This window comes from Melitaea cinxia, chromosome 30 (assembly GCF_905220565.1).
Source record: "Melitaea cinxia chromosome 30, ilMelCinx1.1, whole genome shotgun sequence".
Taxonomy (NCBI): domain Eukaryota; kingdom Metazoa; phylum Arthropoda; class Insecta; order Lepidoptera; family Nymphalidae; genus Melitaea; species Melitaea cinxia.
In genome coordinates this window covers 6,645,954-6,662,578 of record NC_059423.1, presented here as the reverse complement: position 1 = coordinate 6,662,578, position 16,625 = coordinate 6,645,954, and the positions used below count along the sequence as shown (strand labels likewise).

At 43.1% G+C, this 16,625-nt stretch overlaps 1 protein-coding gene across 1 annotated transcript in view; it reads left to right on the top strand.

The window, feature by feature from the left end:
• The window catches only part of LOC123668135 (protein diaphanous), a 65,651-nt gene extending 50,749 nt beyond the window's left edge, over positions 1–14,902 (top strand). The window contains exons 21-26 of the mRNA XM_045601927.1: positions 4,842–4,977; positions 6,019–6,183; positions 6,421–6,578; positions 9,130–9,209; positions 12,750–12,828; positions 14,731–14,902. Coding sequence (XP_045457883.1) covers positions 4,842–4,977; positions 6,019–6,183; positions 6,421–6,578; positions 9,130–9,209; positions 12,750–12,828; positions 14,731–14,752 — 640 coding nt within the window. The 3' untranslated portion in view covers positions 14,753–14,902. The remainder of the gene's footprint in view (positions 1–4,841; positions 4,978–6,018; positions 6,184–6,420; positions 6,579–9,129; positions 9,210–12,749; positions 12,829–14,730) is intronic.
• The last annotated feature ends 1,723 nt before the right edge of the window (positions 14,903–16,625 follow it).

The window sequence follows — 16,625 nt, the reverse complement described above, 5'->3', positions numbered from 1 at the left end:
GATATTTAATTAAATTAATATTTTCAGTGCTTTCACCGATGTCTCTTATCACATTAGCAACGTTTCTTTGCCCAGTAGAGCGCACAGCTACTTCTGCAGCCGTCACCAATTCACCGACACTTCGCGAATGTACGAGATCCTCAACTCTACGTTTCTTCGTCTTAAATGATGAATCCTCAAAGTCTTTTCGAGGCCTTCCGGCTGGACTCACATCTTGAAATGATGTAGACGGTCTTGGCTGGATAGTGCGTATGCTAAACTCTATGTCCTCAGCATTTATCCAACTTTCATTTGAATTTAAAAATCGCTCCATTGACTTTCCTGCGGCCAACCATTTGGCAGCAATTTTGTTCGAGAAACTGGCTATTTTTATTTTTATTTCTCTCTGACAGTCTTCGGAGATATCACCAAAGTTAAATCTTTGTGAAATAAATTCAAAAAGACGCGAGTTTCTTTCATCTTTCGTGTGCTTCAGCCACTCTTCAAAAAAATCCTTTCTTGAAACAGACTGGACCTTTTCTGAAAAAAAATTAAAAAAAATATGTTGTACTCTAGTGTGCTGACTAAAATAAACTACACTATAAAGATAAAGGTTAGTCGTATAATATATCTAAAATTTAGCCCGGAAACAAGCGGGAACATGCCTCTCCGGATCGTTTAAAGTTAGAAAACAAAGAAAAAATAATGCAAAATTTTCATTATTTTTCAAAAAATTATATAGCATAAATGTAGACGATATTGAACTTAATTTATACGAAAGAATATAGTACTTACCCTCGAAAATAAAATCCATCACAACAAACTTCTACAAAATTAAAAGCAATCACAAAAACGTATTAACGAAAGTATAGCGAGAATGCGACTGACTTATGTAATGCACTTGAACTTACGGCTTACTACGAATTCCAACCCCTATGACTCATCACTCTGGAATTTTAAATCAAAAAAAATACTGGAATCGTGTGATTTGGAGTGTCTTTATTATTATTTCAATGTTATTTCCTAGAAATCGTGTCATGAATTTTGTCCACCTAGCTTAGCTAAACGACACACCGTGCGCCAGCGTAAACAGACCGGCAACGTGACGTCGCAAAAACACTCAGCAGAATAAAATAAACACAAGTAAAAGTGCTACTTGAATAGTAATTTTGATTGTTTTTTTACTAGATGATTAGAGGAATATGAGATTACCCTCGTGTCATAATTATGTCAAGTGGCTGACTTCTACACAAATTGAATGCAAAACCAATTGTAATATATATTACATACATACATATAATCACGCCTCTTTCCCGTAGGGGTAGGCAGAGACCACTTCTTTCCACTTGCTACGATCCTTACATACTTGTTTCGCTTCATCCACTTTCATTATTCCCTTCATACATGCTCGTCGGTTTAGGGTACTCTTGACCTGGCCTTTTTTCAAGACGTCCCCGATTTGGTCTTGAAATGTCCGCCTAGGTCTACCCCTTCCAACACTTCCACTCACACTCGCCTTATACACTTTTTTCGTCAGTCGTTCTTCATTCATTCTCTCGACATGACCAAACCATCTCAGCATACCTTTCTCAATTTTTGTCACTACATCTTCTTTCAGACCACACCGTTTCTTTATCTCACTATTTCTCATCCTGTCACTCAGTTTAACTCCTATCATACTTCTTAACGCTCTCATCTCAACTGCATTTATTCTGCTTTCATGTCTCTTCTGCCATACCCAACTTTCGCTTCCGTACATGAGTGTCGGAAGCAACACCCCCTCATGCACAGCCAAACGAGCCTTTTTAGACACCTTCCGACTGCTCATAAAGGAGTTCAAAGCTCCGTTCACCATGTTTCCTGCATTCACTCTTCTTTCAATATCACTCTCACACTTTCCATCTCTTGTAAACTTCGAACCCAGATACACAAACTCTTTCACCTGTTCAATTTGTTCATCTCCAATCACGATATTACAGTCTGTCACTACCTCATCTCTTTCAAACACCATCACTTTCGTCTTCTTTACATTCATCTTCATTCCCTTTCTAACAAAAGCTCCACTCATAGCAGTTACCATCTCCTGCAACTCCTCGGCCGAGGACGCAAGTAGTACTTGGTCATCAGCATAGAGAAGACATTTGACGAGTAACTCACCCATTCTCAACCCACTTTCATTCTCTTTTAACTCTGTCAAGCAATTGTCCATGAACAAGTTAAACAGCCACGGTGACGCTACACATCCCTGTCTAACACCTTTTTCGATATTAAACCATTTAGTGTATGCCCCGTTTATCCTCACACAAGCACTAGAATCCCTATAAAGAGATTGTAGTGCTCGCATGAGTGCGCCGCTCACACCGTACACGGACAATGCTGACTACAATTCATTCCTCACCACTCTATCATAGGCCTTTTCCAAATCCACGAACGCGCAATAAACCTTTTTGTTTTTTGCTAAAAACTTTTCGGCTATGCACCGCAAGGAAAAGACCTGATCCGTACATCCCATTCCCTTTCTAAATCCCGCTTGTGCATCCCATACTTTTTCATCTGTTTCATTCACAACCCTTTCAATCAACACTTTCGCATACAATTTACCGACGACGCTGAGAAGGCTTATACCGCGGTAATTTATGCAGTCCTGCCGTGACCCTTTTCCCTTATACAACGGCACGATTACGGCTTTGCACCAGTCTTCCGGTACTTGCCCATTTCGCCAGCACAAATTGAAAAGGCAGTACAGCTGGCTAGCCACTATACCCTGTCCAGCCCTCAGCATCTCGACGGTGATCCTGTCATACCTTGCAGCCTTACCTAATCTCATACTTTTCAGCGCTTTCACTATTTCATCCATGCTTATCTCACTTTCATCGACATTTATACTACTCTCAATGGAAGGTGCCGGATGTTGTACCTGCACTTCCTCTCTTTCAAACACACTTTCAAAATACTCTTTCCATCTCTTTAACACACATTCTTCTCCATTTATAACGCTCCCATCTTGACTCCTGATTGTGCTCAGCTCCGAGGGAGAAATTTTTCCTCTGGCTGTTTTGATGGATTTCCAGAAAAACTTAATGTTTGACTGAAAATCTTCAGTGAGCCTCCTATCAAAATCATCCTTTCGTTCTTCTTTCTTTCTAGACACCACTTCTTTCGCTACTGATTTCAATCTTTTATACTTCGTTCTTGCTTCCTTTACCTCGTCATCCGTTGCCTTTTGAACCTTTTGGTTAGCTTTTGTTGCTAACCAATCCAACCACGCTTTCTTCTTTTCTTGCACAGCCTTTTGTACATCTTTATCCATCCACACATTATAGTTCTTTCTTCCTTTCCTTCTTTTAGCTACCCCGCACACCTCAATAGCACTATTCACGACCCCTTTCTTAAAAGTCTCCCACAAATTCTCAATCACACCTATCTCTTCTATGCCTTTAAAACTTTCTTTCAGTTTCTCTACATACTCATCTTTCTTTTCTTTTCCTTGTAGGTTTTCCACTTTTATTCTGGCTAAAACACTCGTAGGCTCGGCCCCTCGGTGGCGCCATCGTTTAAAGAGGCCACGTATTCGGGCTATGACCAGGAAGTGGTCTGTGTCGAGACCAACACCGCGGTATGCCCGAGTGTCAAGCACTTTCTTTCTCAGTCTTTCATCCACAATTACAAAATCAATCATACTTCTAGACTCACCCTCATCTGTTGTATACAAATGGATCTTTTTGTGTTCAAACATTGTGTTGACCACGCAAAGATTCCATTCCAAGCATACTTCAAGCAGACTTCTCCCATTGTCATTCACTCTTTCGTCCCCAAACGTATCCAGAACTCTTTCATACCCATCACGCTTTACTCCAACCCACCCATTAAAGTCCCCTAACATTACGATCCGTTCATTTTCTCCGCATTTATTCAAGACCTCTCTCATGCTATCCCAAAATTCCTCTCTCTCTTGTTGGTCTTTTAATGACCCACCTCCGCGCAGATCCGTCGGTGCATAGACCCCAAGGATAAACAAGCGAGTGAGTCCGACTTTCAACCTAATCCAGAGGAGTCTTGGGCTTACACATTCATGCTCCATCACACATTCAACCATTCGAGAGGAAAGGATCACACCAACTCCCTGACAGGCTCGGCTGGTTTGGGGGACTCCCGACCAGTATGCCGTGTAGGGTCCATGTACCGTGGTGTCACACCCTTTCCTCTTGGTTTCATTCACGCACAAAATATCTATGAATCTTTCATCCATCATCTGACATACTTCATCTACCTTACCATCCATTCCTCCTCTTACATTCAACGTAGCAAAGCGGCTCTCCATGGGCCGCTTTTCGCCCCCGCGAGAAACGAGACGTGATGGGTGGCGAACCACACCGCCGCCATTTTTATGAATAAAATTTTTTCGGTTATCCATTGCGTTCCCACGAGTAGCTAGGGAAAAGTTTGTCCACCCTGGCAGAGCCCCGCATGTCAGGGTAAGGCTGGCCTTATTCTGGGTCGCCCGGTCCCAGGGCAATATGGCACGCTTACGACTAGGCTTGCCCCTAGCCATGCATCCATCCGCGCGGCAGACGTTGGATTGGCGGGGAGGGTAGGAATAGGGAAAGGGAAGGGATAGGTGGTGTGAACAAGGAAGATTGGTAAGTTAGAGTGGGAAAATAGGAAATGTAGGATATTACCACCCAGGAGTGCAAGGGATAGGGCAGTAATAGCTAGGGAAGCCGGGGTCGCATACCCGTATACCATACCACAACTACCGGACAGGTAAGTTGGGATGAGTATCCCATGACTATATATATTGTTACTTGTAATAATTAAATCTGATTCTTGAATAAATATATTATTGATATAAATGATTCCAGGGCAGCTCGGGTCTCAATGGAGAATCTCCAGAAGGCTCTGAAGAAGATGGACAACGACATCCGAGCCCTAGAGACTGACCTCAACAACAGCAGAGTCCCGCAGACTCCAGACGATCTCTTCCATGAGACCATGAGCGTATCCTTTACTATGAAAGCGTATTTTAAAATTCAGCGCCCCGGGCCAATAAACTTTGCCACCCCATAAGTTAGGGGGAAAAGGCAAAAGTAGCATTACATACACTACTTTTGCCATTCATTATTATTAATATAGGGATTTGACATTTTGGGAAAAAAATTGAGTAATAAATAAGCCATGATGTTACTGTTTTTAAAATTTTTTGGCTAACTTTTTCAGTCTGTCCATTCCATAAAATAAGCGAGTAAAATATCTGGAATGTTTTATTGGGTTGAAAATCGATTATAGTACGTGCGCTTGGCTTGCGCCGCCCCTCGCAGGCTGTCGTCCCGGGCCCTTCTAGCCCCAGGGTAAATACTAATTGCATACTTTTTTACGCTAGGTGGCTTTTGGCTGGCTATACTAGCCATTCGGTTTCTCATGTCATACTAGCTGTTGTGACATGACCACCTCCGTGATTTTGTATAATCTCTTGGTTCGTAATGTTATTCATTATAATAAGAGAGAAAGAGAATGAAGATGTTTTTATATATCATGGTAATCTTAAGCAGTAAACTCCACTCGCGCACCAAAACTGACACACACACACACACACGCTTTTTATATTTTTACACACTATGTACATTTTTTGTTGAACATAATGTTCTTTATTTGAATTTCGCGCCTATTTGTGCAGTCTGTGCGCTTTAATAAATACTTGTCTCTCTCTATAATCTGTTACATCTAGCGACCGGCGTATTACTGTTAATTTTTCTATTATTTAAATATATAGTGATTAAAACTTGAGCTACGTCTTTTAATCCAACATTTTTTCTTCAAATTTGAATTGTTTAGTTTTCATTTTTACTTACACGGGAATTACCTTGACTGTTATTTTGAAACTCACAATATTTGGAATTGGGGGAAATGGGGGTAGGTTTGACAATGCTTGTAATATTTCTAATGGTGGACTGTACGCTTGTTAGCCAAGGGAGTTGTATAAAAAAAAATAGTAAGCACATTGTTAGCATGCTTAAAGAATTCCTTAACAGAGTCTATCAGGACTTCGCCAAGGAAGCCAGAGAACAGTGTGACCTATTGCACTCCATGTTCCGCAATATGGAGGTTATGTACAAAGAGCTGTCTGAGTACTACGTGTTCGATCCGAACAAGTATACGCTTGAAGAGTTTTTCTCAGACATCAAGACCTTCAAGGACTCTTTTGCTGTGAGTATATATATTGTTGACTTATTGATTCAGCCTGTAGAAGGGTCGGACTTTAACTGCCTTGCCTCATTGCTAGTTGACGGATATATGTACTGCAATGTGTAACGGTCGCTATCATGTGTCGATGATAACTACTGCTTAACGTGCTCTCCGAGACACGGTGGGGAAGCCCACAAGGATATAGTTTGAATACCAAGTGTATATTGTTGACCTGGTTAATATTTCTCGCATCCGCAGACGGCGTACCAGGAGAACGTGGTGGCGCGGGAGAGCGAGGAGAGGGCCAGGAGAGCCCGGGAGGCGCGCGCCGCCGCGGAGAGGGAGCGGAGGGACCGCCAGCACCGGTACAAGCAGTTCGTGGACATGGAGCGCGCGCAGGACGGCGTCATGGACAGGTGAGGCGGGGGGGGAGTGGGGGGAGTGGGCGGTGAGTCGCTTGAGGAGGGACCGCCAGCACCGGTACAAGCAGTTCGTGGACATGGAGCGCGCGCAGGACGGCGTCATGGACAGGTGAGGCGGGGGGGGAGTGGGGGTAGTGGGCGGTGAGTCGCTTGAGGAGGGACCGCCAGCACCGGTACAAGCAGTTCGTGGACATGGAGCGCGCGCAGGACGGCGTCATGGACAGGTGAGGCGGGGGGGGGGGGGGGGGGAGTGGGCGGTGAGTCGCTTGAGGAGGGACCGCCAGCACCGGTACAAGCAGTTCGTGGACATGGAGCGCGCGCAGGACGGCGTCATGGACAGGTGAGGCGGGGGGAGAGTGGGGGGAGTGGGCGGTGAGTCGCTTGAGGAGGGACCGCCAGCACCGGTACAAGCAGTTCGTGGACATGGAGCGCGCGCAGGACGGCGTCATGGACAGGTGAGGCGGGGGGGGGGGGGGGGGGAGTGGGCGGTGAGTCGCTTGAGGAGGGACCGCCAGCACCGGTACAAGCAGTTCGTGGACATGGAGCGCGCGCAGGACGGCGTCATGGACAGGTGAGGCGGGGGGGGAGTGGGGGGAGTGGGCGGTGAGTCGCTTGAGGAGGGACCGCCAGCACCGGTACAAGCAGTTCGTGGACATGGAGCGCGCGCAGGACGGCGTCATGGACAGGTGAGGCGGGGGGGGAGTGGGCGGTGAGTCGCTTGAGGAGGGACCGCCAGCACCGGTACAAGCAGTTCGTGGACATGGAGCGCGCGCAGGACGGCGTCATGGACAGGTGAGGCGGGGGGGGGGAGTGGGCGGTGAGTCGCTTGAGGAGGGACCGCCAGCACCGGTACAAGCAGTTCGTGGACATGGAGCGCGCGCAGGACGGCGTCATGGACAGGTGAGGCGGGGGGGGAGTGGGGGGAGTGGGCGGTGAGTCGCTTGAGGAGGGACCGCCAGCACCGGTACAAGCAGTTCGTGGACATGGAGCGCGCGCAGGACGGCGTCATGGACAGGTGAGGCGGGGGGGGAGTGGGGGGAGTGGGCGGTGAGTCGCTTGAGGAGGGACCGCCAGCACCGGTACAAGCAGTTCGTGGACATGGAGCGCGCGCAGGACGGCGTCATGGACAGGTGAGGCGGGGGGGGAGTGGGGGGAGTGGGCGGTGAGTCGCTTGAGGAGGGACCGCCAGCACCGGTACAAGCAGTTCGTGGACATGGAGCGCGCGCAGGACGGCGTCATGGACAGGTGAGGCGGGGGGGGAGTGGGGGGAGTGGGCGGTGAGTCGCTTGAGGAGGGACCGCCAGCACCGGTACAAGCAGTTCGTGGACATGGAGCGCGCGCAGGACGGCGTCATGGACAGGTGAGGCGGGGGGGGAGTGGGGGGAGTGGGCGGTGAGTCGCTTGAGGAGGGACCGCCAGCACCGGTACAAGCAGTTCGTGGACATGGAGCGCGCGCAGGACGGCGTCATGGACAGGTGAGGCGGGGGGGGGGTGGGGGGAGTGGGCGGTGAGTCGCTTGAGGAGGGACCGCCAGCACCGGTACAAGCAGTTCGTGGACATGGAGCGCGCGCAGGACGGCGTCATGGACAGGTGAGGCGGGGGGGAGTGGGGGGAGTGGGCGGTGAGTCGCTTGAGGAGGGACCGCCAGCACCGGTACAAGCAGTTCGTGGACATGGAGCGCGCGCAGGACGGCGTCATGGACAGGTGAGGCGGGGGGGGGGGGAGTGGGCGGTGAGTCGCTTGAGGAGGGACCGCCAGCACCGGTACAAGCAGTTCGTGGACATGGAGCGCGCGCAGGACGGCGTCATGGACAGGTGAGGCGGGGGGGGAGTGGGGGGAGTGGGCGGTGAGTCGCTTGAGGAGGGACCGCCAGCACCGGTACAAGCAGTTCGTGGACATGGAGCGCGCGCAGGACGGCGTCATGGACAGGTGAGGCGGGGGGGGTAGTGGTCGGTGAGTTGCTTGAGGAGGGACCGCCAGCACCGGTACAAGCAGTTCGTGGACATGGAGCGCGCGCAGGACGGCGTCATGGACAGTTGAGGCGGGGGGGGGGGTAGTGGTCGGTGAGTTGCTTGAGGAGGGACCGCCAGCACCGGTACAAGCAGTTCGTGGACATGGAGCGCGTGCAGGACGGCGTCATGGACAGGTGAGGCGGGGGACGGGGGGCGGGGGGCGGGGAGTGGGGTGTGTGGGGGATAGTGGGCTGTGAGGCAGGTGGCCGGTAGGCAGGCTAGTGACGGTTACGCCGGGGACTGAGAGTGGCAGGAGAATGATGGCGGGCCGGAAGGTGTTAGTCAGTGGACATGGCATAGTGTATAGAGAGCCACTTGCTGGCCGAGAGGTAGATACAATATGACAGGACACGGCAGGAAGTATCAGATCAGGGAAGTGCCTCAACCTTATATTAGATAACAGGTAAATAACACTGCTCCCAACTAGCGTTGTGTGTGTCTGCGAGGAAGAGAGCTCCTGGACAGGCACAGGAGTATGTGTTTAATATGGTTTATGTACTACTATAATTAATATTAATAATTTTACATTACAGTTTGATGGAAGCTCTGCAAAGCGGATCTGCGTTTAGTCGTGAACGTCCGAGGAAGAAGGCCAACCCGAGAGTAGCGGGGGGTAAGTCACGTATACTTTTTAATATAAATATATAGAATTTTTTAGAATATATGAAATATCACTCGTCAGTTCAATACTCTGTCTACCTCTAAATTTGGGTACTAGAGAGAGATAGAGAATCTTGACGTAAGCTCCATACAAATAGTGTCATAAATCTATTGCGTGTTGGCAAAACCTGAAATAGATATGTTATTGAAAACGCGGTTAGTGTTGGTTTAAGCGCAGATATTGAGCGCTGACTTTCAATTTCAAATTTTACGAATACAGAGTTACTTTTTATGAGTATTGAATAGTTAATACTTCTTCATTTATTTTAATTTTTGTTCAAAATTAATATAATTTCTGTTTCCGATCGCTCAATATACGTGTCGATATTCACGATACTTAAATATGCGTCGAACTCAAATGATGTCCAATTTCACTGAGAAATTATTTACTTAATTTCAAAAGACTTAAAAGTTAGGTTAAAGCGAGCCTGTAATGCACAAAACACTATTAGAGATGTTAGTGATGTTTTGAAGTGAAACTTCTTTAGTTGTTATTTGAGTCTCGATGAAACGAAAATGCGTCACGATAGAGAAACAAATACATAAATGTGTAGGAGATAATGAGATAGAATACGTTACATAGTATTTTATATTCTCGGTGAAACACCTCTCGTAATCTACATTTGAGAAGTTTCACTTCTGTTACATAGTATTTTATATTCTCGGTAAAACACCTCTCGTAATCTACATTTGAGAAGTTTCACTTCTGCCATGTGTGAATTGCACACACACTTTTATTTATATAAATAAGTTACACATAGTCATAAGGGTTAATTTTGCACGCACACCCACTAGAGGATAGTGAAGACGAAAAGGGCCTGGTGCAAGCGATATTGCACCGTATAGCAGGTATGAGACACGGATAAACAAAACGCTTTACCATATTATGGCATAGCAGACATTAAAATAAACCGCATATACTACATATCATTTTTAAGATATGTAGAAATAAGTGATACAATAACATTTATATCCCCCACTAAGTAAATTACTATTTAAATAAATATCATTTGTTCCGTCATCGATATCGGAATCCATATTGAGTTTAGCCTGTGAGTTTGTTTTTCAAGTGTTCGCCCATAGTTTTCCGCTAGGCTAAACTATATATGGATTCTGGATATCTCAGAAAAGATAATAGGTAAGTTATCATTATTTATCGTTGTGTCCATTTGTTATAAGTATTCTTTGACGGTTCGCAGGAAAGTGGACATAAGGTGCCAATCAAACCACTAATGAAACGTCGCATGAATTTGCAATTAGTGGTTTGATTGGCACCTTATGTCCACTTTCCTGCGAACTGTCAAAGAATAATAGGTAAGTTTTATTGGTTGTCAAAAATCTCTATTTAATAGTAGAAGCATATTATTGTTTTATAGAAATGTTAAATTATTTTCGTTATGCACGAATCTTATATATACTTATGATTTTATATTGTGTTTCTTTATTTTTAATTTGAAATTATCTGAAAATAAATATGATAATTATACTATTACCTTAAAACTTTAAATAAATGAAATACACGAATATATTTAGAAAAAAATTATTATGAAGTTAAATACTCAAATGTTTTATTTATAGTCTTCTTCTAACGAATTTACAATATGAAATAAATATTTTAGTTATGAAATTTCTGAACTAAATTTAATGATTATTTAATGTGTATCATGAATAAATCCACAATGTCTGGACTTAACATAGGCTATATTACATCAAGTCACAAAGAAGTGAAACAGCACCCAGAAATCACTATGAAACAACAAACGGACTGATTTAAACAACTCTAAAGAATAATTACAAACCTATAATGTCAAGAAGCAAAATAGGCTATATTAAATCACTCTCGCAGAAGCGACGATAAAAATCATAAAAGCCATTACAAAACACTATAAACGATTTAGTATTTGTATGTATAAAAAATATAGTTTCTAAGCGTTATAAAATTTGATTATCCAGCGGTCACACCGTTGCGTTACGGACGAACGCGGGCCAGGCGAACATCGTCACCAAAACTAGAGACTTATAGACAAGTTCAATTTATTATTATTTACAGCTTTCAGTGGTACTAACAAGGGGCCATCCATAATATACGTGACACGTTAAGGTCGAGTGGGGGGGGGGGGGGGGGGGGTTGACGAAGTGTAACATTGTGTGACGTGGGGTCGCGGGACCCATAATAATTTGACATCACATTTCAAAATATGATATGTGTAATTGTTAGTTAAATGGAAGTAAAAATAATGGCGAAATCGCAAAATATGTGACGTCACTCTGGGTAGGGGTGTCTCATATATCTGTGACAAGGACGAGGGAGGGGTCCAAAAATCGTGAAATTTGTGTGACGTAGTTTATGGATCGGTCCACAACGATAAAAATTTCTCATAAAAGTTTTTAAGCTTACACGGTATTTATGGACAGTTACTTATAAGGCACTTATCGATATTGTCATTTTGAAACCTCTGATATTTCGGCGACGTGCAGAGGTCATGTCGATATGTGTTTGTTGTCAAACAAAAGAAACCGACTTGAATTTACGTCGACAAGTAGTAGAGAGGATAGAACGAATCGCAAATGCCTACTTTTCTACAACGTTTCGGAAGTTTCACTTCTGCCGTGTGAGAATTGCACCCACGCTGTTTTATCCACCTACGTTGTTTTACCTGTCGACGTAATTGAAGTCGGTTTTTTCCTTTGTGAGCAATATTATTAGCAGTTCATAAAACAGAAATTACTCACAGCAACCCGTGAGTTTTTAACTATAGCTCCCTGACTAAACCAACAATTAGGATTGGAATGTATTAATTTAATTATAGATGTTCGCTTTTGATGTTGTATTTACTTAAAATAGGTTGATTTTATGTTGTCTGTAGCATATATTTGATCTGCTTATTTATTTTTATTGTTTTTAATTATGAGTTGATAAAATTCATTTTTTGCATTGCATTCAGCCTGTAACAACCCCAATGTTGGGATCTTTCTCCATGCAGGAGAAGGATCAGAGCTTAACCACGCTGCTTCACTACGGATAGATTACTATCAGTAACGATCGTTATCAGATATTTATAATAACAACCGGGACCGGCTTTACGTGTTCTCCGAGGCACGGTGGGGAGACCCACAAGGACCGGGATGAAATATTTCTACAAATACAAATCCACCCCAAGCGGGAATCGAACCCGCGCCAACCGTCGGTGTTTTAGGCGACTGCTCGAACCCACTTCACCAGAGTGGTTGTTAAAATTCATTTATTTATTTCAATTTATTAGTTTTTATTTTTTCAGTCCATTATTATGTGAATTAATTAATTTAATTTTGATTTAATTTAATCAAATATCAGATTCATTAATTCTTATAATCTAATGTTATTAAATGTCGCAGGAATATATATATATATATATATATATATATATATATATATATATATATATATATATATATCTATATATGTGATCTTGTTATTCTAGATAATATTTTAAAGGTATAATGTTATTTTCAGCTGAACGAAGAGCACAACTGAACAGGTCTAGATCGAGATCAGCGCTGACTGGTCCGCTGACGACGAGGGAACTGACGAAGTGAGTTCTATCATTTACTGTACGGCATTTGTGAACGGATACGGTTCGATCCCCGCACATGCCATACATTTGTATTGCCCATACAGATGTTTGTCGTGGTCTGGGCGTTTTTACTTGTGTATTGTGTGTCTCCATGCCGTGTGGTGTCGGCCTAGTAGAATAGCACCACCTCCTTTCTTCCCGTGGGAGTCGTAAAAGGCGACCGAGGGATAAGCCTGGCTCAAAATCATCAGGGTCCTGGAGAAGGAAAACTTCATTTGAAACCCGGAATGGGGTCTCCGTCAAGCATTTGTGGCATAGCTCTAAAATGCGAAAGACTCCTGCAGCCGAACTGGCTCTACACGTATCGACTCGTCGTTCCTGTGGGCCTAGCCAGTGAGGTTGAGAGGGTGGCGCAGAGCTTAGGCAACTCTGCGTTTTCCTGAAGTGTGTCCTAGGCGACACAGTGTCTGTCTGACACTGTCTAAATCGTCTGCAATAGACGGACTAAGGCCAATGATTATGAATGATGTGTGTCTCCGGACCCCAGACACAGGAGTGAATCCTAGTGGGGGCCGTTTATTTTTCTTGTGTCTACTTACTTTTTTATTTGCTTTGCTTATTCTATCCGAATTTATATTGAAATAACAAAAATTTAATCAAATCGAAGTCGTTGTATTAATTAGTTAATGACTTAATGGTCCGGGAGCCAGTGACAGATTTTCATGCCTAATTTCCTCCCAATCGAAAGTTCTTAAAATGCATTAGGGATTTATATTATGAATATCGCGACCGTCAGCTGCGACTCCGTGGATGGGGCGGGCAGTGGCAGCCTCCCACGCATGGAAAAGAATTTTTTTTACTAATTTACTCCCACTTTAAATTTGTCGGATTATAGTTTTCTCAAAATCTTGAAGTAAAAATTAAGTCCTACTTTACCTTGAAGGTAAATAAAGAAATAATTTACAAAATTTGTACCCGGCTCCCGGACCATAATGATTAGGCCGTTAATGGCGCAGTTGCAGTGACCCTGCTTTCCGCTCCGGGTGTTGTGGGTTCGATTCCCGCCCCAAAACAGGTGAAATATATGTATTTATATATGTATGTTTATAAAAAAAATGTAGCTGTATCAGTCACCTATATCAGTTACCTATAACACAACATTAAGTTACTTACCGTAGGAACAGACGACCGTGTGTGTATGTTATAAGATATTTATTTAATATGTACGATTTTATTTTTGTGTTACCCACACATTAGGAATTCTAAACATTTTTGAATATCATATCAAAAATTGACGGCTCCAGCGGGGACTATAGACGGCGCCACGGTTCGCTTAAACTGAAAATAAAAATCATCATATCAAAAATTTCGCTCTAGCGGGTACATCGTTCCATAGCTTAATTGGCTAGAGCGCCGACACGGTCAGTCGGAGACGCGGGTTCGAACCCCGCTGGAGCGGTCAATTTTTGATACGATATTCAAAAATGTTTAGGTATTTATTTATTTGATTTTTACTGTTTTATTTAATCATCATCATCATCATCATTTCAGCCGATCACAGTCCACTGCTGGACATAGGCCTCCATAAGTTCACGCCAGATATGGCGTGAACTCGTGTGTTTTGCCCATAGTCACCACGCTGGGCAGGCGGGTTGGTGACCGCAGGGCTGGCTTTGTCGCACCGAAGACGGTGCTGCCCGTCTTCGGCCTGTGTATTTCAAAGCCAGCAGTTGGATGTTTATCCCGCCGTCGGTCGGCTTTATAAGTTCCAAGGCGGTAATGGAACTGTGTTATCCCTTAGTCGCCTCTTACGACACCCACGGGAAGAAAGGGAGTGGCTATATTATTTTGTGCCGTAGCCAAAGAGGAGATAGTTTTATGTAAAACAATGTTTTAATGTATAATAATTTTTTATTTCAGTGAGTTGCTGAGTAACGCGTGATGGCTTTAACGGTGATATTAGTACTATGATGTATAGTTTTTAAGATATACAGGAGGAGAACGTAAATCGGCCTGTTTCAATTGAATAATTTAAGTAAAGGTTTGTTTTGTACGAAGTTTGTATTTGTATTTATATAATTAAAAGTAAAACGCTGTGTATCGATAAGCGTAAAACTCGAGAGAGGCTGGATTAATTCGGTTATTATAAATATTATAACAATGGAGTTGATAAGGTCAAATGTCCTGTTCAAAATATGGAGCAGCCCGACTGAGGTAGTACCTCGACCTTACAGAAGATCACAGCTAAATAATACTGCTTTCAAGCAGTGTTCCTGTATTTCTATGTTCCTGTGTGAGTAAGATGACCAGAGCTCCTGGCGGGGTTGGGGATTGGGTCGGCAACGCGCTTGCGATGCTTCTGGTGTTGCAGGCGTCTATAAGCTACGGTAATCGCTCACCATCAAGTGAGCCGTACGCTTGTTTGCCGACCTAGTTGTATAAAAAAAAGGTAAATTTACTGCCTTTAGGCAGATTGGGTGGTGCCTTAGGCGGATATGAAACAGCATCTTTTAAAAATTAATGAATATTATTTTTTTAAACAAATGTATAAACAAGGCCTTACAACTAACCGTCAACAAAGTTTTGTCTGTTATCAATGAATTCTGTGAATTACTTAATAATTATTATTTTTTTTAAACTTCGTACTAATACAGCCTCAAATTCAGTCTTCATAATCCATTATAGCAGTTGTATTGAAACGCTTGTGTGGCTATAGAGCAACAGCTTATTATAGAGAAATTATAATAATGATTCGGGATAAAATTTTCAAAACAAGTCCACTATCTAAACTATAATATGTAAACTATAAATGTTTACTATGTTTTTACTCGCACACGAAAAAAAAACCGACTTCAATTTTCATCAATAAGTTACGTGGGTAGTCGAAAAAATAATCAACTAAATACGCATTATTAGAACAACGAAACTCAAAAAGCACAAGTAAAATTTAAATGGGACCACATGATAAGCACCAGCTTTCGATTACAAAAAGAACTATCAAAATAGGTCCACTCACAGAAAGTTATGAGATGATACACATGTGAAAAATACAATCGAATTAAAAACCTCCTCCGCTTTCGCAGTCGGTTAAATAGGGATAAACTTAAAAAAATTTTGTTCAGTATATATGTTATAACCTAGCTGTATCCTGTGCGCGTTGCTACGCTTTTTTATTTTTTATTGTTTTGGTCGTACCAACTCATGACATGATCAAATGTATAGTTTACTGTTCTATAAAGGACATACAGATATACATAAACATTCATTTTTATATAAATAGATTAATTAGTCTGAAATAAATCAAAATGGTTCCTCAGGGTATCTGGTGAGTTTTGTTCAAATGTTCAAATATTGAAAATGACCGTTTTTGAAAATTTTGTCCTGATTTTATTTATCAATCAATGTCGCTTACAATGAATGATAAACTTGTAACACATAGATATTTCTACGTACAAATTATAAACAAACAGATAATACAGGCGCAATATTTTACAGTATTTAATAGTTTGTAACGTCAAAATGATTCCTTCCGTTCAAAAATCAATTGACATTTATTGAAAGTACGATTTTTTTTTTTTTTTTTTTTTATTTTTGTGTTACCCACAATTAGGAATTCTAAACATTTTTGAATATCATATCAAAAATTGACCGCTCCAGCGGGATTCGAACCCGCGTCTTCGACATACCGTGTCGACGCTCTAGCCAATTAAGCTATGGAACGATATACTCGCCAGAGCGAAACTTTTGATATGATGATTTTTACTTTCGGTTTAAGCGAACCGTGGCGCCGTCTATAGTGAGTTCTTTACAGAGAC